This window comes from Tyto alba, unplaced genomic scaffold (genome assembly GCF_018691265.1).
Source record: "Tyto alba isolate M040663 unplaced genomic scaffold, T.alba_DEE_v4.0 Super-Scaffold_20000042, whole genome shotgun sequence".
Lineage (NCBI taxonomy): Eukaryota > Metazoa > Chordata > Aves > Strigiformes > Tytonidae > Tyto > Tyto alba.
Genome location: NW_024881293.1, coordinates 13,916,684 through 13,941,648, shown reverse-complemented (window position 1 = coordinate 13,941,648; position 24,965 = coordinate 13,916,684). Strand labels below are relative to the sequence as shown.

Sequence of the window (24,965 nt, the reverse complement as noted above, 5' to 3'; positions counted from 1 at the left end):
CACGTGACTGCGTAGTTGCTCTTTCCAACATTAGGGATAGGGTGGCTTTTATAAATAAGGGAAATAGGTGGTCTCTGTTCTTAGTGGAAACAATGGATGTAGCAGTTAATTCAGGAGAAGGCGGTCTGGTTTTGACATTTCGGTCTTCAGAAACGTGAAAAATAAATAGGAGAACAGGTTTAGTTGCAGACTTATTTTTCAAAACTACAAATCTTCATAATACTCACCTTTGCCCTGTTTTTTAGATGCATGCGTTCTGGAGAAGTTCTTTTCCACTTTTAAGCTGATTGACAAATTGACTAATTAAAGGGTTTCAGACAGCACCTCCCGTTATTAAACTGGGGCAACTGGAGTTTGAGGGAAAACGTGATAGCTTCTGTCTTCCAGCACATAACTTGAACAGAGACACATTCCCAGGTTCAACCATGAGCTTGAAATAAGTGAGCTATACTGAAGTTGTTTGAAATTTGCTTTTACTGCTTCAAAGTAATTTTTCTGTTCTTATGTCAGCAAATGTTATATTCTCTACACATTTGGAAGTTAAGCATAGTACTTATGATGGATGGCTGGAAGCTTAGAAGCTGCCTGATCATGTGAAGATATTGCCCGGTGATAATGCCATTGTGAAATATTAAGAGCTATGATGATTTTCAGTAAGTGGAGCTGAAGGAAATGTAAGAGGTAAATACTTCTGCAGTGATAGAAGTAGAAAGACAAAAGATAAGCAAAGACTGGGATATAGTGGAAGTGAAAGAGATTGGAAAAGAGGAGGAGGAGAAATGGCAAAGTCTTTAGAATACAGCCTATTTTCTTCTGCATTAAAGAATATGACATTAAAGCACCAAATAAATAAGTCTTTACTACTTTGAGACCATATGTTCACTCCGATCTCTGTAAACCTGTTGACACTGGTGGGGATCAGCTGTTGTGTGTAGAGCGTATACTGTTCTGAATTTGCCTGAATTGATGACAGCATTTGGGACTCATCCTTGAATAACTCTTTTCAGGTAGATGTTAGGGATTGATTCTGGGATTGGGTAGAAAACACTGTTTGGTGGGTGACTGGGGAGGAGGATTTGGGTGGGTCTTTCTGGCCATATGTTCCCTACATTCTAGCACATTTTTGTTGATGTGTGTCCTCTCAGTTGAAACGAGTTGCAAAAGCTTTGTGATTTGTTTATGGATGCATGTTTAGCTTTATAAAGGTGAGAAGAGAAAGGATTTAAAGAGGGAGTGAACTAATCTGTGGAGGTTGATCTTTGCCATGGTTGGCTGAAATTTTTTTTTCCACAGTTGAAGCCTCCTTTCTTAGCTGTTTCCTTTCCCTGTTCTAATTTGTTACTAGGATGATAAATAGTGGTTGTCAGAGCCAGTGTACTCTTTGCTTTGGCTAAAGAAACATGGGTCTGTTCAGTGCTAAGGAACAGTTTTACTAAGAATGGTTTTAAAGAACTACATCAGGGATTTTTGTTTAGGCAACTTTGCATAAAACTGCCCATTAACCCTTTGTGTTGGAGTACTCTTTTTTTTTTTTTGGTTATTGTTGTCCATTTGGAGTAGGAGAGTCGGTGCTCTTGGCGCCACTGAAGCTTTTGGTGCCTCTGTCAGACAGGGAAGTGTCAGCAGAGTATTAAAAAAGGTGCAAGAGCCTGTTCTTACCCTCTGTGAACATAGTTACGGCTTGTCGACATGTGTTTGTCCTTCCTGTGCTGTAGGTCAGTTCCTCAATAAGTAGGTGCTTTCTCAGTCTTGTCACTTGAATTACAGAATATATATTTTGAATATTGCTGTGACCTGGGTGGTTTGTATATCCGAGCTTTCTAGAGGGTTGCAGTGGTCTATACAGGGCACAGGACTTGCAGTCTCATTTGATATTGGTGCCCAGCTAGAGCCTTTGCCTCTGTAACTGAACCTGAAAAACAAATGGCAGGGTCTCAGTAGGTTGAACGAGAAAGCTTTTGAAAGCACAGTTGACTAATGATAATGGATCATTTGGGACTGTTGGACTGAAAATGTTAGTATGCTATTTTTGTTTTGAAATCCTTTGTGTTTCTTCTTATAATGTGGGCTGCAGTTAGTGGCTTCTGGTGCTTGGATCAATACAAACTGGGTACAATAAATGTGTTGCTGTTTTTCTACTGCTCTTCCCCTTCCCTTTCCCCCACTCAATTTCAACAGTCTTGAGACTTTTTTTTCCTGGCCTCGTTGTCTCCAAATCCATCTCTTATAGCGGCATATGTTGTAATCTGGAGGCTGTAATACAGGTATGACTTTGGTATTCATCCCATTACATTTCTGCATCCTAATCAAATTAGATCACCCCCCCACACACACACAGAAGCTAAAGGTCTAGTATACTTTCATGCTATTCAGATGTACAGCAGATGATATTAATGCAACATGGATAAGATGTTGTATTGAAGTCTCTTTAAAGATACTACCTCCCAATTTCAGTGCTAGAGATAAAAGGCTTCCAGTATTTACATAATGGATACATGTAACTTGGGCATTTTTCTAGTAGTGAAAAGGGAGATAAGTGGAGAAAGCAGAGAAATCAGTTTGATTTTTTTTCTGTTAGGTTCAAAATAAAAACATGCATATTTTGCCTTTTCTGCAATATTTATAGGTGTGATACATAAAATACATAGAAAAAGTATTGGAGAAGGGGAAAATTATTTGTGTTTCAGATTAGGAACACAGTGGAGACGCTGTACATAGGGCAGGGTAGGTGAAACTAGAGATCAGTTAGAACTATGTGTCAGGACTGTGCCATCAGGAAGGTATTGGCTTGTGAAATACTTCTGAGGAAGGTTGCTGAAGAGCCCGTGTTTGCATGAGACACTGGATTTTACGTAACAAATTGCTGTGTTATTGGGGCAGGATCTGCACAGGTTTGAGGAACGAAGTAGATTTAACCTGTTAGTATTTATTCAGTATTGCTGAAAGTTGTGGAAGGGGGAGTAAAACTTGTCATTTTGTCTAGCTTTTGAGAGGAAGCATTTGCTGCTCACATTTTTTAGGTCTGTTCTGTATCATCTTACTTACCAAATTTGCAGCACCTTCTTTTGTGCTGCTGCTGAGTGGTGAATCTTTTTTACCTTTTTCTGTCATAAGTGAATACGTATTATCAGTTTACCCATTCTTCTATTTGAGCAGACTGTTTTCCTGGCCAAAACAGGAAAATTTGGGCTGTGTGTGTTTCAGTAGCCATTCAGTGTGGGACATCGATAGGCATCTCCATATGCTGAATAGATTTCAGTGCCTGGCAGGGAAGCCTTGTCGAATGTAGCAGCTCTGCTAGCTGTGCCAGCATAAGAGCTAGTAGATTATTAAATGCTTGTCTTAGAAAATTAGGAAAATATACTCAGTGCTCAAAGTAATAGGCTTCTGATGGGGGAGAGTTCTAAAATGCTGATCTCTGTTATTTTACTTAACCCTGTAGAATCTCAAAAGAGATAAGGGTATTTCATGGACTTGTTAGCAGAGTGTAACATAAGGCTTCTTGCTTCAAAAAATGAATATTGGGCTATTCACTTTTAAATGTCCTGCCTTCAAGCGGGTGGAAGACTAGTCAAACGGGTTGTACGAGCCTGGAAAGGGGGTTTCATTTATACAGACGTTATGGACCGGTTACGGATAAATGACTCTGTCAGGCTGGATCTTTGGCAAAAGGGAAGTAGTGTTAAATGTTATAGTTATTGAATAACCACGAGTCTGCTTCCTTGGTGTGCTAGATTTTTGTAGATAATTTTGTTTTATGGCTTTCTAAAAGTGATTTATGAGCTTTATGTGCACGCTACCAGTGAAATTCTTTTGATTTAAGTGGCAAAGGGCACACCCTGCCTTAAAAACAGGACAAGGAAATTTTAACAAAAGACTTTGAAAAATTCCTTCTCTTACGAAAAGTGCCAAAAGAACTTTAACCCATTACTTTAGAACTCAGAAGAAAAAGAAAGCAACTTTAGTGTTTGTAGCAGTGCAGTGGCAGTCGGTGCAGACAGGAAGCTGGAAAACAGTAAAAATAAAGCGTAATGTACTCAGCATTGGAGGTTGGAGGTGGAGTTAGGGGGATTCACTGCATGGAGGGGAATTTACAGCGGCTGCAAATAAAAGCCTGGCCCTTGCTTTGTGGTACACACTTCTTTCTAGTTTACTTCTCTGGCATCATGAGATTCAAAGTGCAGATATAAACCGAGGTTCTAATGTGGCTTGCTGAGAGATCCCATACCAGGTTAACCATTTCAAGTCCAAACTGACCACTGAATTTTAATCCGAATAACTGCAATATTTACCAGTTAGAAATGGATGTGATCCATCCTTTCTAAAGCTTTTCTTGGAAGTAAGGCCCATTAGAAAAGCTTATGGTCTCAGAAAGTAACAGAATATCCACAGAAAGTAAGTCTCTCCCCTTTTCAGTTTTACTTGTTGACATCAGGGATTGAATATTAGAAGGTGGAGTCATCTAAGAGTAAAGCTTGGCTTGCATATATAGTTGCTACTCAAGCAGGAGTTAAGTAATGTGGTGTTGCAGTATGAAAACTGACTTCCTGGACCTAAGTTGATAGGGTGAAAAAGCACCTACACTCTGTTGCAGCTCCAAGCAGCAGGATACGTAGCTCCCAACATGTTATTTCGAAAGGCTTCAAGTGTGGCACTGTGGATTCAGTGGGGTTTTCCATTTAAAGTTAGAGGATGTGTAGGCCCAGGTCAATTGAGAGAGATATTCCTTGGTTTTCTTTTTTTTTCCTTGCCCCCCTCTCCCTGCCCCCGGTGGTTGTTTGAAGGGAAGAACCTTTTAGGGAGGACCGGATGGGTTAAGCTTTGGAGTGTCTTGAGCTGTAATCATTAGCTGTCAGTGAAGGCAGTAAAGGAAAGAATGTTTATTTGCAGCTTTTTGCTTTGAGACTTTTGTACTCGTTCTTTTAAGAGTGCTGTAATTTTCACTATTTGCTTGGGTGGGGGGCTTCTGATGGCCTGAGGCGATACAAAGGATATTTTAATGATCATGGTACTTGGCTAGCACTCGGTTCCCAGGGTGGCTGTGATCTCAGAGTTGGAGAAAAATCACATTGAAAAACTGTCTTTAATTTTACAAGAAGTGGAAGCTCGTCAACTATTTAGGAGATTCTCTGATGCTTTTGAGTCTATATAAAAAACAGAATACATAAGATAAAAGGGAAATGAATCTGCTGCCCCTCTCCGGCTCTGAAAGCAAACAGGCAAATGACAAAGCAGAGCTCTGATAAATGTGATGGCATACCAGCTTTTGACTAAAGCCTACTTTTGCTAATATATTCAAGATCAATTTATTCTATGTTGTTCACTAGGAACAGCATTTTAGAAACAATTTTTAGGCCACATTTGGATTTCTATTCATCCTTCATTTATGTTTATTAGACTTTGAGGGACCCTCTACAGCTGCTGTTTTAACTCCAGCGTAAGCACACACATGCAGAGCTCACTAACGATTCAGTTAATGACAACGATTGTAGCAAAAAAGGAAAATGACAGTGCAGTGTATTTTGCAAGTACTTTTATTCTTTGTACCGTTCATCTGTTTTAGTAGACACCGAACCCTTTCAAGTGTGTGTTGATTCTTCAGGACTTTTCCAAGAGAGTACCTGAAGACCCTTGTGCTGGTAGCATGTTCTTGCTTGGTAATGGGAGACAATTCTATTGTATGTGTCTGCTTAGATGTCTGCCTTCCCCCGTTTGCATTTAGGGAGTTAGGACCCAAGACCTTGGTTCCCAGGTGAGCTTACAGTCCTGATTTTAATGTAAACCCGGTGTGGTTACCACGCTATTATTAGAGGTATAGTTTGTACAAGAAATGGCTTCTTTGGTGACGTTAGTATCCACCAAGCAAACAGCAGGAATCAGTGTGGTCTGAAGCCGTTTGATGCTTCAACCTATTTTCAGCAAATCTAATGGCTTGGGCTAGAAGCCTGCGGCGTCTGTTCCCATACAACAATGCAACTACACCAGGAAATCAAGCTGCTGGATATGAATTGTGGAAAGGACTGCTGTGCAGCTGCTTGATGTTGCGCATTGAATGAGGCATGTGGGATGCATTCATGTAAATACTGAATGTACTGTAAGGCTCTGTGGTTTGCCGGAGAGTCTCGTTTGCCACATTTTGAGTTTTCATCTTGAAATGCAGAATATAAGATAATACCAGGAAATGTCGTATCAATATTTGTAATACACAAGTAGTGTGCAATATTTGCAAATTTAGGGGAGGGGGGGGGGAGGAAAAAAAGGAAGAGATTTCTTCCATTCTGTACTGCAAATGCAGAGTGTTTGCTGTGCTTTTGCAGCAAGTGGAACAAAACCAGTGAGGCGCAGATGATCCCCAACATGCATACAAACCCTGGATTTCTTCAGTGAAAGTGCCCTTGGAAAGTTCAAAAGCCTAGAATATTTTCCCATTCAGCCCCTGCAATATGCATATTGAAAAGGATTTTACAAAACGAGTCATCCTTTTACCATTGCATTTAATCTTTTCTCGGTACCCGCGGAGATCCTGTGAGTTCAGAAGTTGTTCCTTCTCTAAATAAAGGATTATTCTTTTCTTAATATTGATACTTACAGTTCAGTTGCTTCCCAAAGGAGATAGGATCTGAATTTCAGTGAAAACAGTATAGTGGCTAAAGCCTGTGAGTCTGCTTTCTTAGGAAGACTTGAACATCTTTAAACAGACAATTGTCAGTCGGTATCCTTCTTCTGTGCGTTGCTTTTGCAGTGAAAAGCCATGCCTGAGTTCCTGATGAACAGTATGTTAACTTCAGGCACTTTAGGCAAAAATAGTTCAATTTCTAGCTCTCTGATCTCATGATGAAAAACTATGAATGCGACAATTTCTCAGTGATTTATTTGGGATTTTCAGGAGTGACTGTTTGAATCCTCTGACTTAGTGTGCTTGCCAAACTTCTTCCGTTTTCCCAAAGTCTTTTTTGTTTTTAGGAGGAGCCGAAAAAGGTTTGTTTCACATATGACCTGTTCTTAAATTTGGAGGGAAATCCACCTGTGAACCACCTTCGTTGTGAGAAACTGACTTTCAACAACCCCACCAAGGAATTCAGACGCAAGCTCATTAGGGCTGGAGGGGTAAGTGCCAAAGGGATTGGAGATTTTAAGAGGTTCTGCTAAAATGTGGAGTGATCTCGTTTTGCTCTGGGGTTTCTTTGTAGCTGCAGCCCAACACGCTGCGGTTTTCTGCGTTCATCTAGAGGATGACCCAGCCAATTTTTACTCCTGGTTGTATGACTGCAGCACTTGAAGCAGAACTAAACCATTGCTAGTGTGATTGGTGGCACTTCATTTTCAATTTAAATGTGACCATTAATATCAAAGCAGTAAAACCCCTCTGGAAATTGAGATCTTCTGTGGATGTTGCATGCGGTCCGTCAGGCTGTTAGTTGTCTGTGACCTTCTTAGTGTCATGAGTTGTTTCAGTATAGAAAAGCTTAAGAGAAGGGAGAGGCTTCCAGTCTATTCCTTACTCGTCTTTGCCACTGGAAGGCTTAGTACTTGGTGCTTCCTGGTCAATAAATGTCCTCTAAATCTGAAGTCGGCTGTTTATAGCTTAGATAATAAAAAAACCCGAGGAAAAATGTTAGCATATAGGCTGAAAATGGTTGTGGGAGGAAAACAAGAGATATACTCTTGAAGACACAATAAGATATGGGTTGCTACAGTGGATGAACTCTTCTGGGAAAGTAATATGCAGTGATAGACTAAAGAAATGATCCTCAAATAACTACAAGATCTAGGCAAATCAGTAAAAGCCACAAAATGCATGAAGTTTTTAACCAGACGGAGGTTGTTATGTCTGTATTTTGAGACACCCCCATATATAGTAATATATAATTATGTTCTGTTCAAGGACTTTATTCAAGATGGTCTTAATTCCTGGTAAAATTTTCTTCTGAAAAAAACATGTTTCTAGCCTGAAAAAGTAAAAAAGTTATGGGGAAGTTTGTTGATAGTAATCTTGGGAGTGGCAAGTATTCCAAGCTGATCGGTCCAGATTTTCCTTGATGTGCCAGTGTTTTTCTGTATTGGGCACAAAGAGGAAGGTGTTTCTTTCAGCTGTGGGATGGCTAGAACATTATTTGCTTTCTAGGATTTTCATAATTATTATATTCCTTATGTATTGAGGTGTTTCATCTGTGAATCACTTTTGATGCTGTTCATCTAGTGGAAATTTTCGTCAGGATTATTCTGACAGAATAGAGGGGAGGTAAGCAGGAAGGTGTTTCATGGAGCTTGGTGCTTGTCAAGGGAGAGACCCAAGGCCTACATTTTCTTTTTTTTTTTCCTGAATGAGTGAATTCAGCTTCTCTTAAATTGAAGTCTTGCTCATTCCTTGCAGATTTATCTTGCTACCCTTTTGCAGGATAAGAGCATTTGCAGCAGAACACACGGTTCTTGTCCAGAGCTTTATTGCCTGCTTGTGCTCGGAATATTGGCGTTCCCTTTGGGAAAGATACTTGATATTGCACATTGCCTTTTTTTTTTTTTTTGTGGTTTTAATGTTCTGTATTTGAGGAGTTGTCTTGAAACTGAGCATTACCTAGCCAATATCTTTTAATGGCCTTTAAGCAGGGGAAAAAACATTCAAAACATGAATAATAGTGTGTTAATTGAGCAAGTGACTTAACATAATCGTGTTTTAATAATCCATGCCACTATATATGTAATTTTTTTTTTTCTCTTTATTACTAGGTAATGGTAATGCCAGAAGGAGCAGAAACTGTTTCAAGGCCAAGTCCTGATTATCCTATGTTACCCACGATACCACTCTCTGCCTTCTCTGATCCTAAGAAGACCAAACCATCCCATGGGTCGAAGGTCAGTGAAGCATGCTTTTGTGTCATCCTGAGGTGAAGGCGACTTTCAGGACTTGGTACTAAGAGCCTGTTTAGCAGCTGCTTCTGGCTACTTCTAATTCTGCAACCTTCTTCCTTGTACTTGGTATTTCACTAGCTAATGGTCTGAAACTTACCGTAATTCAGGAGACCTTTTTATGATTTGCCAGACTTCTCTCCCAGGGAGTTTTAAACAGAAAATAAAATGTCCAAGACTGGGAATTTCTGGTGAACTGTATCCTCCTCCTGATCTGCTATGGCAGATAAAAGTTAAATGAAGTCCTCTCTGATTGTTCTGACTTGTATCCTTGATGCTGAGGATGAATTACGTGGATCTTTAACTGTCTGTCATGTAAAGCTGTACTTTAAGTCCTTGCATCTCTTAGCAGCGAGGCTGAGTAGAGAGTCAGCACTTCCTCTGTCATTAGGACTGCTTAGGGTAGTGGTGTAAAGAATATAAAATATGCTGCACTTAGTCAAACTAGTGATTTCAAGATTTGATGTTTGTGTCCAACAGTACCCAGTCTTGAGACTTCAGAAGAGCCTTAAGTTTTTTCTCTTTTTCCACTTAAGTGATGAAGCTATTTTTGTATAATTCTACATAGGAGAAACAATCCACAAGAAATGTGTTTTGAAGCAGATTACGTACACTTTGTCAGCCTGAGCAATCACAATTATTAACAGCAATTAATTTTATAGTGTAATTCAATTCTGATACCCATTTTCTTCAGGGCTCTAAACACTTCTGGTACTTCAGTCATGCTTTCTGATGTTGATGTCATGAGACAGAATAAAGATGGCTTAACTGTTAGTGGCTGATTTAATTCTGGTCAGGAATTAAGCATTAGAAAATGCAGAAGACAGAAGAAAATATTAAAGGGCTCTGACACAAGCTCTGGTGAAAATTGCCAGTAACTAGAGACAGTAGTCTCCTGCTTCTCTTCTTCCAGGTTGCCCTCAGAGGTTCATGTGTGTTTGCATCTCAGCATGTCCAGTCCATACTCCAGTTTCTCCCTGTAAGACCCACTTAAGTGTTTTGAGTTCACATATAATTTGCAGAGGGAAGTACTCCTTTGCCTTCATGTGTACCTCACTCTTAGGATGGGCAGGGTCCTAATGTTTGGTGTCTTAAAGCACTTACTAAAGGTGATAAAGTGCCTGCTGATATCAGAGACTTTGGCTCTCTTATGATTGTGGGGACATTCAGTATTTTTGTCAAGTTGGTGTGCTTGATATGGTGAGTCGGGTGCTAGGCTGCAAATATAACATGCATTTGCCATGGATGTGATTTAACCTTTAAAAAAATCTCTTTGGTTGCTTTTTTTTTTTTTTCCCCCCCCTAAAATGTGATATGAATTATAACTTTGTGTAACACAGCTAGAGTGAGTTTCCTCTTCGCTGGCTTTAGATATTAACCCTGCAGAGCTATAGACCTCCTTTTATAGATCATGGAAAGGAACAGGCATTTGTGAAATATGTTTCATCCTGTCCTAATGTAAATGTTTAAGTGCCTACTATCGCTTTCTGTACATCAGCTTTAAGGAAATCTAGATGTTTACTTCAGAGGTAGATAAGTACATTAGGCATCTGTGGGTGGGTATCTATGTGAAACAAATGCTACAATGTGATTTATGAGAACTTGTTTTATAATTCTGTGCAGAGCTTCCATTTCATACCTAGCTTGTGTGGTTTTGTTGCTGAATTTTAGGATGCAAACAAGGAAAGTAGCAAGGCATCCAAGCCACACAAAGTAACCAAGGAACACAGAGAGAGGCCAAGAAAAGACTCTGAGAGCAAAAACTCCTCCAAAGACCTTGAAAGAGAACAAAACAAGCCTTTGAAGGACTCCTCCAGAAAACCAACTGAGAACAAACTGCCTAAGGAGGAGAAGGCACCTCCAAAAGCTGCTTTCAAGGAACCAAAATTGGCCGTGAAGGAGACCAAACTGGAGAACACTTCTCCAAAGGGTGGGCCACAGCCGGAGTTAAAGTCTTCCAGCAAGAGGCCCTCGAATGTGGAGTCACCAAAGCCTAGTGCCAAAAAACAAAAAAAGAGTAGCTCCAAAGGGGTAAAGAATATCCTAGGGACATCTCCCAGAACCTCGTCTTCCTCATATCCAGAGAAGAAACAAACCAAGGAGAAGATGAATGCCAAAGTGGAAAAGGTAAAATCTGAGAGTGAGGCCAAGGAGATCAAAAAGCCGGTGGAAATGGAGGAGTCGAATTCAGAGGATGAAACTTCTTTCAAGTCAGAGGTGAGTAGGGATTTGTCCTTCACCTGAATTTCTAAGCATGCTGTTTAATTCCCTGCATGAAAAAGATCTTCAAAAATACCCCTCAGACAAGATAGAGAACCAGATTGGCAAATGCTTAGGCTGGGTTGTATCTTAAATACAACTCTTTGAAAATCCTATCAGTATTAATCGTTCCTGCTACCTGGTTTGCCTCCTGTTTCAGATATGCAGTTCTATTTAGATTTATCTGCAGGCGGAGTTATCTAAAAGTCAGAGTTTAAGGTTATGGTCTCTCGTTCGTCCCTTGCAGTGACATTTATAGAGCTAGAGAATAGTAGACGTCTGTGCACTTTTTACCTGCTTACGATAACATAATGTTTTTTGAACATGGTCTTAATTCAGAAAAGGAGGAAATAATTTTAGTTTTGTTTCTGAAAAAAAAAAAAGTATTAAAATATAAATAAAAAACCTTAGCCTGTAAGTAATGTGCTGTTCGCTAAAGCCAAAATACAACCACATGCCACTAAACCTAAATAAGTAGTGTTGTAAAACATAAAACAAATTATGTTATTGTGCTACTGTTTTTTAAAAGCTAAATATTTTTTCCTTTTTACAACTAAGAACATACCTCATCCTCTGTCTTCTAAAAATCATTTTCCAAAAGAAGGCCAAAAAAAAAAAGAGTAAGACACAAGTTAAATCCAAACTCTTGCTACATTTTGCTTGTATATTTTGTATTTGCAATAGAGAGTCCATATATCTTCTAACTTAGGATTCACAGGATAATGTCATATGGATTTTTACTGCTTTTAGAAAGATTTGTTTGACTAGAACAAATCTTCTAGGAACAATTCATATTACGATTTAATCAGCATCATGATACAGTGAGTATCGATGTGTTTATTTCAGAAAGGATTTTTTTTTTTTGCAAAGGATTCCCAGTAGGAGAGGTTGTCGGGGAAGTGTTAATTCCAGTTACACTGCAAAGATTTTATTTCCAGATTGATTAAAGGTGTAGCTTGTGCACTAAAAAGAGGCAGCTCCTCTCCACGTTTAGCCTTACACCTGAAGTGCCTCCGTGCAGAGCAAGCCCGTCATCTCTGTACCAGATACCCGGCCCTGGCTGCGAGCTTCTGTGCGCTGCTGATCTCTGTTAAGTCCCAAGTGTCTTGTGCTTTGTTATTTCTTAGGTGTCATCCATCCGCTTGGGACTCGCCGTGCAGCTGTAAGCCGATAGTGCTGTTTAGAATGTTCCATGAAACCACAAACTGTGGTTGTGGGTCCACAGAGTCTGCTGCAGTCCTGTCCTGCCCCCACCAAGCTTTCTATGCTTCTGTGTCCTCTCTTGCACCAGCTCTTGTGTCTTTTGGATGCTTGACAGAGGTATTTGAGTGCTAGCCCAGAAGGAGGGTAGGAATACTCAGTGTGATGGAGGGGGAACTGTGGCAGCTGCCAGTCAGATCAGCTTAGGTTTCCGTGGAACTTGAAGCTTACGGGTACAACTGCATAATGCATTGGCATCGGCAGAGAAGGCTGTTTGAGTTCCTTTTCCACCCTGGGGGGTTATTTTTGCTCCCAGAGCTGCAGTTTGCCACTCCATCGTTTGTACTGGTACAGCTGTTTGTGGGTCTGTGTGGTAAGCCACATCACTAAAGTGAATGAGCAGCTGGAAGTGGACCCAGGCCCGGAAACTCTTAAATCAGCTTTGCTGCTGCAGCCAATGTATTGTGCAACATGCTCTGAGGCTGCAACTCCACGACTGCTTTGGGTTGACATCTTTGCAGGCTGCTGTTGAAAGGAACAGTCTTGCTCTCATTTGTGCTGCTGGCACGAGAGCTCGTGTGACTTTGCAATGGGCCAGAGGGTTTTCTCCTTCCATTTCAGCTTCTGCTGAAAGTTAGTTGTCCTTTTTTTTTCTTTTCTTTTTTTTTTCTTCTCCTTCCCTTTCTTATTTTTTTTTTTCTTCCCCCCATCAAGCCCAGTTCCCTGAACTGGCCTCATGCTTGGCTGCCTAAATGCTAGTGCTGACAAAAGGGAGAGGCTGAGATGTGAGGGCAGGATTGCTTTTTTCCATTGTCGGCATGTGCTTTTGTCATATCACAGTGACAGTAACTGCAGCCTGAGCATGCAGAGCATGTCCAGCTGGATGCCTCCTGAACCTCCTGCATGGTTGAAATAGCTGATAGGGTTAATGGCAAAGGGAGAGACGGGGGTCTGCACATCTTCCAACTTGCTCTCCTTAGGTCCTATTAAGTAATTTTAAGGGAACACTTGCTGGATTATCAGGAATGAAGGGTGTTAGGATGGAGTCTGAGGGTAAGGCTAAGAGCTGTGCTCCCTTATCTTGAAAATATTGCTCTTTACTTTCATGTTGTAATTTCATGAAACAAATAGGGCTGCGGCAGTGTGCCAGTATATTAGTTATTGGGATTGTTAAATTATGCTTCTTTGCTACTGAATAATTCAGAAGGGTTCTAATACCCCTTTCTGACACTTTACCTTCTTACAGTTGAATAAATGAAACTCTTAACAATACTTGGGCGATAAATTATAGGGAAGGATGGTTGAGGTGAAAGTCCTGCCGTCGCTTTCACTTATTAATGCCCAAAGCTGCTGATTTGCATCTTTCTACCCGTTTACAACGTTTTTGTAGTATTAACAGTTTCTGTAATAAAGTTTATTGATCATTGAGACTGTGAGATTTTTTTGTAGCATCAAGATTTGGTAGTGGAAGTAATAGATGGATTCCCAGGAATGATGCAATGGAATCGAAATGCTAAATTTCCAGGGAATTACTTTAAAAAAGTCAAGATAATATTACAGTACATAGTAGGATCTAGTTTAATGATTCTCAGAGTAACAAAAACCCCTTTAAGGTTATTGTAATAGTCACTGCTGCTATTAGGGAGGAAATGGTTGATTTAGCCTTCACTGCCACCCCGTGGTCCTTTAAGCTAAAACATGGGATTGCTGTACAGTATCTGGTTTTATGTTAAAAACATATGTAGCACTAAAACGTTGTTTCTGGATGCTGTTATTAGCAGTAGTTCACTATATTTTTTTATTCATCCTTACTGCATAGTGTGCTTCTGGCATTTCTGCTGAATACTGACAGTCAGTGGAGTTGGTTTCACTAGAGTTTAGCTGGTTTCTGTTATGTTTTCACAGTGAACTAGAAACAGTACAGTGGCTTGCTCAAATTGGTGTAGAAGCAACTGTTTTGAGGGTATAGTAATAAATTAGAGCTAATTTTGGAGTCAGGTAAGCTGGGAAGGATAGGCATCTTTTCCGTGTTTAATGATCAGTATGAGGTGTTCAGAGGGAATGTTGGCAGGTTACAATAAATACGCTTTTTAAGAGTGCTTTGATAATTGTTCTAGGTTGTATGCTAGTCATCTTTCACATTTCAAAATAAAGGGTTTTTCACTTTGACATTTTTCGAATGCTCGATTTCATCGCTTGAGACTGTTGGACACTAGTAGCGTGAAGAGTTTTGGTGGGAGCAGCTGCTGCTGCTGCCCAGGAGTGCTGAGCTACAGCGTGCCAGAGTTTTCGTCGATGTTGTTTTTATTCACCTTGCATTTTGCATATTTTCTGTAATTCCAAGAACTGCATTCAGTGATGTATGATGTTACAGAGTGCTCAGATGCTTCCGTCTCACTGTGCTTTGTGCTGGTTTTCTGGATTAGAAAGGTTAAGATTCTTTTTCTTTTTTTTTCCCTTTTATGGGGGGTTAAGTCTGTCCAGTCCAGCCCTTCCAACTCCAGTTCCAGCTCCGACTCCAGCTCTGACTCTGATTTCGAGCCATCTCAGAACCACAGTCAAGGTGTGTTGCAAGAAATGAAATTTGTTAAAATCTTCCTTCCATAATTTCAAAAGGCGCATGAGAATTAGATCCATTTTCCCAGCACCTTATATAAGAGTAATGTGGTTTCTTGTATGCAACCATGTGTCGAAGCCGTGATGCTTCAGCAAGAAAAGGCAATGATGTTACAGCGTAATCATGAACAAGTATTTTTCTTGTTCTGGCAATTAATTTATGAGGAAGGTATCTCTGGATTTGGTTCTTTCCCTGTTGACTTTAGTTTCTGCCTCGGTTTATGAATGTGTTTACTGCTGCTTGATCTGTAGTGTCACCTGAATATTTCTGCTCTAGTCCTCATATATGTTCTATTAAAAATTATAAATGTGACATTCGTCACTTTGCCGGTGCATAGTATAGCTTCTTTTTTGGATTCCTCCATTGATAATCCAAAGATATACACGGTGGCAATCGTAAACGTTCTAATGTTAGCAAATGCTGTGTTGCTACAAATACTGTCTCTTGGGTGACATTTAAAATAGTCCCCAAACACGTGAAAAACGTATCCTTTTGTCTTCATTTCAGGAGAGTAGGAGGATTTGGGGGGAAGCTTGGGTGGCTTTATGGCAGTTGTAAAGTTTATCAACTCCGCTTTAGTTTTGAGACTGGAATGCTGTGTCTTTTAGCAATATCTTTGTGCAACATGAACAGACCAGTGACATCTTATTGACAAATCTTGATGCATCTTAATAACAACTAACCCAGTTTAGGTCAGACAGCTCGGATGGAGCTCTGCTGCACGTGTCTGAGTGTTGAACTGCTTTCTCCCCTCTGATCCCAGGCCCGCTGCGCTCCATGGTGGAAGATCTGCAGTCAGAGGAGTCAGATGATGATGACAGCTCCTCTGGAGAAGAGGCAGCAGTCAAAGCAAACCCAGTCAGCCGGGATTCCAGGTGGTAACAAATCAGGAAGAAAGATGTTTGTTGTCTCTTCACCCTCCGTGTTTGGTATTTTTGCGTGCCCTCCATTCAGAGGGAGGAATCAAAAGTGATGGGGCTGTGCACGCGAGGAAGGTGTGAGAGGAGGAAAGGGCAGATGTGTGGAGTACTTAGCATGGCGTGGGGACACAGTCGATGTAAACAGCAGGGTGAGAACAGAATTGGATGAGGAGAGAACACTGGAGCTCAAAGGGAAAGCCACTGGGAAGCGGTCTGTGTTGAGTTTGCAGGTGTTAGTGACTGAGCCCCTTAAAATAGTCACCTAATTGTCATCTTCTGATCTCTGCTGAGCTGAATGGTGTGTGACACCTTTGATCTGCAGAGATTAGAGAAGTGTTTTAGAGGCTGTCGGCATGTGTGCTCTTCTTACTGCACAGGACTGATACAAAACGGAGAAGTTTTAGTCTTTGCCGATAGTTGGTGCTGACAGCTGGTTACTTGACTCCTATGGGACTTGGTTAACAGCTGTTTCCTGCTTTAGTCAATGGAAATGGTTGAATTTCATCCTTCTCCCCTCAGGAAATGCTGCTGTAGCCAAACCCTGGAGTCTCAGGCTGAATATTTGAAACCAAATGCTTGGTCCAGATAGCAGCTGCAGATTTCAAATGATGCTTGTGTTCACCAAAACCAAGCAAACAGAAAATCTGTTGTTGCACTCTGTCATTATCAACAGGAACAGAGAGACTTTGAAGGATGTTTTTTAGACCTTTAGGGGAAAGGTAATACACAGTTTTCCAAGCTCATGGAAAGGAGGATGCCTACTACAATACATCCGTAGGGCCACAAGAAGAATGAAGATAAATAGGAAATCTCAAAGGTCCCAACAGAAACACCAAATGCAGGTTTTTTGCCTGTTCTCAGTGGAGATGTTGGAAAGCCTCTCATGCAGGGACTCGGTGATCTTTGAGTGAATCCCCAAAATGAACAGTTACTGTTTGTGAAAATTAGGTGGTACTTGACTCAACTGTTCTAAGGGGGCTTGTGTATGAAAGAGTTGAACTGCTAGCTGCAGTGTGTAAACTAAAACTCCTTACTCTGCCTGCCCTGGGAATGGAAGATGGCAAAGGTGGCATTGGCTGGGAAAGAAGGGGTTCTTGGAAATTAGACCGACCGTTTCTTCCGGACGATTTAGTAGTCTATATTAAAGAAGAGAATTTCACTTGACTCTGTGGTTCAGCTGACAGCTAAGTAAATTTCCTGTTACCTGGTGATGCTAATTCTCTGCTGCTTGTTTTTCAGACTGAGCCTTAGTGACAGTGACAGTGATAACAGTGCAGATTCCTGCCTGCCAAGTCGAGAGCCACCTCCTGGTCAGAAACTGCCCCCAGCAAATAATAAGGTATTGCATCCCTCACGCCCATACAGTGCTGCTTTCTACACTCTTGGTTCCTGCGTTGTGTTCAGCCCATGGTGTAAGTTCTGACTTGTACCAAACTGTCCCTATTTCACTGTCTTCATCAGACAGGTAATTTGTCTCTGTTCAGTGCTGGGCATCCAAGCCATTAAACCACTGTGTTGTCTGAATTTATTTTGGGACCTAAAGTTGATGTCTTTTACCCTCAGGCGTCGGGACGAAAAAGCCCAGAGTCTTGTAATAAGCCAGAGAAGATCCTGAAGAAGGGAACATATGACAAGGTATGTTTGAGGTTTTGCATATTATAGAACCGTTGGATCCTCACGAGCATTTCTGTGTAGAAAACAACTTGAATCAGCCTAGCCTGTTCACATTGTTCTGTCTCAGCAGGTTAAAAGCTTGAGTACAATGAAAAACAGATGTTGAAAGGACAGACTTTGGAGAGTGACACTGCAGAAATGGTGTATATTAAATAGATGGACCCCCAGGTCATTTCCATATGCAAAATGTTAAAATTGTTTTATTTGTTTGCCCTTGGTCTGAACCAGTGATCTGGCTGCTACTGCAGTGGCGAGTGCCTCTTCATTAAAAGGCAGTTTTCCTCTGTCTTTGATCTTACAAGTTAAAGATTGTTTGATGCTCTGCTTTGCTGGTTTGGTTGAAACCTTTGTTCTATGAAATTCCCTTCTTTCTTGCCTCCAGGGAAAGCAGAGCAGTGTTATGTGCTCCTAAAGCACCGTAACTCGCAAGCAAGTAGCCAAACCCCGGCTTGTCCAGAAAGTTCTTCTACTGTGATTTTTTTTTTTTTTTTTCCCCATGAAGAATTCAATCAAATGGGAGCTTAAAACTTTTCCTTAGTCTAATCGTTGAGGTCCTTCCAGTGATCGGAGAATCAGTCTGTAGCTCTCACTTGTGTGTTAACACTTTTTCAACAGGAGAGTACAGCACAGGTTAATCTCTTAATGTTAGGTGTAAATGTGATCTTGGAGATACTTCCACCTGAGTCTCCTGCTAGCTACAAAATCTTCCACTGTTAACCGTAGCTGAGGTGGTTTATCTGGGACAAGGTTTGTAGGTAATAGTATCGTTTATTAGTCTACATAATACAGATAGGAGGGGACACTCTTGAGACCCACCGAAGAGAGTGCCTGAAATGCCATCAGCTTTTCCGGTGATATGAGGTTTTAATAAAGACACGAGGTCCTCCCGGCAAGTGTAGCATTCAGTACTGTTTGGGTGTTTTGGGAAAAATGCTTTTCTCTGTATGAATGTGCTGGGGAGGGATATATTACACAAATTTGGGAGGGGGGAGGTTTTTATTTTGTTCTGTTTTGGTTTTTTTTTGCCTTGGTACAATTACCTAAATGAGTTCAGTTTTGCTGATGCAGATGCAAACAACTCTGGGACAGCTTTAGAGATTAAGAATCTATCCCCTGTGAGCAATAGTGTGCCAACAGAAACTTGCCTTGTTGTCTGCCTAAATTAAAAAACACAATAACACTACCACCAACAAAAAAGTAACATTAAAAAAAAAAACCAAACCCCAAACCACCCTTATATAGGAACAGTTAACATGCTGAGCTTGTAAACCATCCTGCATTTCCCATTGCAGCATGTGTAAAACTACCTTGGGGTTACAGTGCACCCAAAGAATTTTTCCTTACCTAAACACAAATCATTGTTCAGCAGATTGCTGGGGTGTCGGTCACTGGCGCAGGTGTTTTCAGGTAGTGAGTAGTTCATTAGCACAACCCCGTTGATGAAGAAATCTCACTGCAGTTCGCCAAGGTGAACTTCACCTTGGCGAGGTCCCCTAAGCTCAAAGATTTTGACCCCATCTTAAAGCTGGTTACAGGTGTTTTGTTTAATGGTGTCATTAACTAGTCTTGCTGATGGCCTTCAGAGCATCCGTGTTTATGTGAAGTCGTTAGTCTCCCAGTACTGGATAAGGATGGAGGAGGTAGTGAAAATGCAGGGGAAAAATTGGGAATAGGAACGTGTCTGAAAGGCTTCAAGTTCCTCTGATCCTCACTAGGAAAGTCACTTTGGCAGCTGTCCCAGCGTGCCACGTGTGTCACTGTTTCTGTTCGTGCCTCCTTTACAGGCCTACACTGATGAATTAGTGGAGCTTCACAGGAGACTGATGGCACTACGAGAGCGCAACGTGCTGCAGCAGGTAGAGATCATCTGTCAGCGTGCTGGCCAGCTGGTGCGCTCTGGTAACCGTTGTGTCCGAGGGTCTCAGCCAGGCCCCTGTGGTGCTTGACCTTTCACTCGCCTGTCCTTTGTGAGAAGGTCAGGTTCACTTTGCAAGCAAAGAGAGGCAGGGAAAAAAAAAAAAAAAAACACAAAAAAAACCCCAAAAACACCAAACAAACAAACAAAAACAAAACAAACAAAACCAAAAACCACCAAACAAACAACAAAAACAACACAACAAACCAACCCAAAACAAAAATCAGATGTGCATGCAATGTTTTTGTTGGAAAAGATGCAGAAATGTGGTTTGTGCATCTTTCCTCTGCCATCCCGGTAGCGGCCCCAAAGCTGGGCTCTCAGATTAATTTGAAAGGAAAGAAACGTGCCCCACACCACCTCCCAGACCGAGCTAGTCAGGCGCGCAGGAGGTGGTTTTGCTTTTTTTGGGAGAGATCTTTGCGAGACGTTCTCACCTCTGTGGCTGTTGTAAAGGGATCAGAAGAGGGCTGGATGGGTTGCTCTGTGCCCGCTGGGCCTTCCTGCTGTACTTAATCTTGAGGGGGGTCTCTGTATACATCCTTGCTTGTCTCCTTTCTGTACAGATTGTAAATCTCATTGAGGAAACCGGGCATTTTAATGTTACCAACACAACCTTTGACTTTGACCTCTTCTCCTTGGATGAGACGACCGTCCGTAAGCTGCAGAGCTACTTGGAAGCGGTAGCGACATGACGCTTGGCCTTAGAAGCAGGCTGCTTTTGAAACCAGAAATCCCCTTTATTGGTACCAGGAAACGAACCCATGGAACTAGGCCTTCTTACTCTCTTGATTCACCCGAAGCACTGCCTTAGAGAACAGCCATGCTCTATGAATGCACAGCCAGCTGCACTTTCTTGTAGGCTTCAAACAAGCACCCGTCTTGCTGAGTCTGTCCTCCCTAGCTTCGTAAGTCCGCTCGGGCGCAGGTCCCGAGTAGAGCAAAAGATGTGCTGCACTTAAGCTGCACAGCGTGACCTTTTTCGGTTTTACTTCAAGAAACTGTGTTTTAAGAGCACATTTTCAGGTGTCTCTGAGATCTGAAGAAGCGCGGACGATGTTTTTCTTCACCAAATCTAGGGACCAAGCCTGCCTGCAGAGAGCTCTAGCGCGTCCCGTTCCCTCCAGCTCTGTGAAGAAGCGTTCCTGCTGTGTAAGTACGATTGGCTTTTACAAAGCCAGCCGAGAGCCTGATGACAGAGGAGGCTGCCCAGGGGTCCTGCTGGTCGTCTGCAGGGGAAAGTGGACAGATCCCAGTTTTGATCACTCGCGGTTCGGGACAGAGCACTGCTGTAATTTGGCTCCCGATTCCTCCAGGGCGTCGTTGCGCGCGCAGGACCTTCAGCTTCCTGCAGGGACAGTTCGTGCTCTTTGAAGAGGCCTCTAGAATCTGCTGTCTCCCGCTGGGGTTTTGAGATGTCTTGTTTGTTGATCTGAGCTCCTAAACAAAGTCTCACTCCTTTCAGTCTGCTTTAACTGTAATAGGACTACAAAACTGTAAGCTGTATATTTTATATATATATTATATATATGTATGTACTGTATGTATAAGAAGGGCCTAGTTGGGTCTTATGATCTTAAGGGTGTGTTTTTCTGTTTTGTTTTTTAATGGCTATGGCAGGGGAAGGGCGCTTAATAAGATTTGACTTTGGTTGTTCAAATGCCTCTCGTGGACAATTTTGAGTGTATGAAAGCTGAACAGCAATCTTCAAAGCATTTTGTGCTCTGGAAGGGGCTCACCTGTTGTCTTTTCATTTTGTCAGTGTTTAAAAACTTTGCCAAAATACGTGGTTGGTTTTGTTCTATGTTCTCAAAGAGGAATCTCCTACAGTGGCCCCTATAGTAGTGGCTGTACTTTGGGAAAACCAAAACAAGGGAGAATTTTATCTTTGGACACACCTGGAAAACACTGATGTAAAAAACCAAGCGGTCAGGTTTGTTTCCTCCTCCCTCTCCCGCCCCGCTGCCCGTTCAAGAAATGGCAGGAAACAGTAAACACTAATGCAGAATCTTTCATATATTTCTAGTTAAACTAGTATTGACTTCCACGTGTTGTCTCGGTGGGTGTGGGGAAAATCCTGTAGCTTTCATCAAAACTGTATTACACTCCTGTTCCCTGATTTCAGTATTTTTTTTTTTTATTATTATTATTATTATTATCTTTGGAAGAATTGTTCATTTTTTTTTTTTTTTTTTTTCCCAATCAGTGTGTAAGCTTTTGCCAAATGTTAAGTGGGCTGCAGGCAGCGAGGAGGAGCGCAGCGGTGCCGAGGAGCCCCCCGCTCACGAGCGGACCCTCGTGGACCTGCGACAGCCCCGCGTGGGAGCCGGGGGGTGGCATCTCTCCAGGGTTTGCTGTCCCTTCATTATGAAATTGCAGTCCCTTGTTTTGGGTTTACCCCTTTCTTTATCATGGAAATGTTGCAACTAATCAACTTAAGTGGCAATATGATGATAAGCTTGTTTGAGTTGGGTCATGTTGACCCGATTCCCGTTAATTTTTGTCTTTGTACCATCTTTCATGTGTTGTGTGTGTGTGTGTGTGTGTGTGTGTGTATATAAAAAAAAAATCAAGCTCATGCCAGGTGCAAACCCTGTCACGACAGTGATCTCAGCTGTTTTCTTTCTTGATGGACAATGCCAAGCCTGGATAGAAACCCTGTGCGCAGACGTACGCCGCGGAGGTGGAGGACCGTGGGAAGAGGAGGAGGAGGAAGAGGAGGAAGAGGAGGAGGAGGAGATGCCGTTCCCTCTCGGCGGGCAGCCGGGGACGCGGACGGCGGGCGCAGCCCACGGGCGGTGGCGGCCTGGCCGCTGGGCCGGGGTGGGCGCGTGTGAGCTCCGGGCTCCTCGTGGGCTCCGGGGCGGCCCCTGGCAGGGGTGGCCTTGGCCTTGGCCTTGGCCTTGGCAGGGGCGGCCCCGTCCCCGCAGCGGGGGCCGCCAGCCTGAGCCGGGGAGCGCCCAGGCCTCTGCCTCCCCCCCCCCCCCAGGCCCGGGCAGCGGAGGGGCCGCTTCCCTCCTGCCCCCTTCTCCCCGTAAGATCCGATGGTCTCGCTGCCCCCGGCCAGGCCCAGCGCGTGGGCGGCTGTTCCTGAACTCGGCTGGAAGTTCCCCAGGGGCTCCCGCCCGCGGCTGTGACATCGTCCCGTCCTGGAACTGACTTTATTCGTGATGTCTAATGAGCGTTGATAGGGATTTTGTTTGGTTTTTATAAGAAGTATTTTACACATGGATTTTTTTAGACTGTTTATAATCTCCTTGAAAAACCTGAACTAGGATTGTTCCCCCAGCAATAGTTCTTTTCCATTGTGTGCACATGCTGATTTGTTACTAAAAGGTTTCTTGCAAGTACTTAGTTGTTCTACAGAGTTGTTGTTTTTTGGGGTATGTGGTAGCGTCGGGGACCGCAGGAGGAATGACTCTGCAAACAAAGAATGGTCAAATTTGGGCCTCATCTTGTGTCCCCTTCTAGTTACATATGAACGAGTTCCCTGTGTAGATTCTCTATAGGCTGGCTGAATGCTGTTCTGAACATGCCGTGTACAGGTATTTGTGGATAAAGTGTTTGTTCTTGTGTCACTCTTGAGAGCATGGATGGATTATTGTACTATAGGAAGGAGGTGGCAGTGCTGCTGTCAGCATTGCTTCAGGTCTTCGAGGATGTGTAGTAGCTTGCGTTGTTAAAAAAAAAAACAAAAAAAAAAAAAAGGAAAAAAAAAACACAAAAAAAAAAATCTCCAAAATTGACTTGTAGCCATAATGGTTTTTCCAAGGAAGATGGACAGAACTCTGTTACTTTGCAGTGTCCTTCGTCGTGTTGCTGAAGGCACGAACAAGTGCTGATCGGTCTGGAGGCTTTCAGAGTTGCTTTGAATTGAATCGTGTTGGAGGTAAGATCAGGACACGGCTTTTCCTTTGTCCTTGGCCTTCGTATCAAAGGGCAAAAGAGGGGTCAGGAGCATTTTACCTGTTGTCTTGGTCTGCGTACGTATTAAGCCTTGAGGCTTTGATTACTGACATTTACTATTAAAAAAAAAAAAAAAAAAAAAAAAAGAGAGTAAGGCTGAGCTGGATCCCAAAACGCCAGCTGAGGAATATTGGACACGTAGGTAACGGGGCTGGCTGTGCCGTGGTCAGGCTGAATACATGGAAGTGCAATGATTTTTGCCACCAGTTCTTCCCGTGCTGTGTGCGGTGGTAGCATCAGAACTAGCAAAGCGATTGACGCAACAATCCAGCAGCAGTTTTTGTCAGCTCTTGACCGTATTTGATGGTGAGAGAGGTTTCACCTCCCCTCGCGCGGAGCTTGCCCTGTCCCGTCCTCTGCAAGCAGAGCCCCCCCCCCCCCCCCCCCCCCCCCCCCGCGTCCCTCTGGTTCCGCCGATTCCCGCGCTCACCTCGGCGAAGGCACCGGAGCGCGGTCGGTGCACTCGGCCGAAGCTTCTCTCCCCCAGCCCAGGTGCCCGGCCCGCGCTCGTGGCGACGCTGGAGACCAACCGGTGCGCACCCTGCACCAGGGTTACTTCTAAAAAGACGCAAAATCGATCGGTGTTGCTTCCCTGGGGGCGGGGAAATAGCCATCAAAAACTGACAAGATGAGTTTGCACTCCTAAAGAAAAAAAATGTAAGTACTTCAACTTCTAGATAATTTTTAATTGTATTTCTGCCTAGAGCCGAGGTATTAAATACCTTGTCACTTGAGGATTTTAAAAGTTGTGTTGGGAAATGAATTCTTCACTCAGCTGTAAGAAATTCAGCTGGCCCAAGACTAACTTCAAGATTAAAAAAAAAAAAAAAAAAAAAAAAAAAATCATGTTTGTAATACGTTACAGGATTGTTTGTCCTGAATTTTAAACTTTTTGTTAAATTTGTGGAACTATGGAGGAATTTTCTAGAAAAAGTGAAATAAAGTAAGATGGAAAAGTAAAACTTTAAGGGTTTTTTTGTTTGTTGTATTGCTTCTCCATGGCTGGCACCCAGGGTTTCCTGAAGCGCCTCCTTCCTGAAAATGTTTTCCAGCAGAACTAGGGAAGCCGGGGCTGCTCAGCAGCTCGGGGCCGGGCCGGGAGGGGAGGAGGAAGCGGCGCGGGGGGCAGCTCTGCTGTTGGTGCAGGGGAGATTTAACTTGGTGCTTTAAATCTGTTGCTGCAGCAGCTTCGCCTTTGGGGTCCCTGCAGCTGCCGGGAGCGGGAGGAGGGTTCCCAGCTTGGCCTGGGGCAGGTGCTTCCCCCCCCCCCTCCATCCCCGGGGGTTTGAAGAGTGGCCCCCACTGCTCCCAAAACAGATCGGGACTTTCCCCAATCCCGGTGAGACAGAGCTCTGGCCCAGGCTTGGGTTGCAGCCAGGAGTTGATTCCCCTGCCCCAGGGTTTCGCACCCCCAGTGTCCCCCCCCCGCAGCTGCTCAGGGCCCGGGAACAGCCTCTCCCTGCGCTCGGGCAACTTAACCTTTTTGCCTTGGCTGCTGGCCTCAACC

At 42.8% G+C, this 24,965-nt stretch overlaps 1 protein-coding gene across 2 annotated transcripts in view; it reads left to right on the top strand.

The window, feature by feature from the left end:
* MLLT1 (MLLT1 super elongation complex subunit) overlaps positions 1–24,420 on the top strand; it is a 32,597-nt gene extending 8,177 nt beyond the window's left edge. The window contains exons 4-12 of one of the 2 annotated variants that reach the window (XM_042794702.1): positions 6,964–7,107; positions 8,728–8,853; positions 10,579–11,124; positions 14,833–14,929; positions 15,747–15,858; positions 17,143–17,242; positions 17,467–17,538; positions 19,362–19,433; positions 20,059–24,420. In XM_042794702.1, the coding sequence (XP_042650636.1) occupies positions 6,964–7,107; positions 8,728–8,853; positions 10,579–11,124; positions 14,833–14,929; positions 15,747–15,858; positions 17,143–17,242; positions 17,467–17,538; positions 19,362–19,433; positions 20,059–20,187 (1,398 nt within the window). In that variant the 3' untranslated portion in view covers positions 20,188–24,420. The remainder of the gene's footprint in view (positions 1–6,963; positions 7,108–8,727; positions 8,854–10,578; positions 11,125–14,832; positions 14,930–15,746; positions 15,859–17,142; positions 17,243–17,466; positions 17,539–19,361; positions 19,434–20,058) is intronic. The other variant, XM_042794703.1, reaches the window with a different exon arrangement.
* Positions 24,421–24,965: the final 545 nt, after the last annotated feature.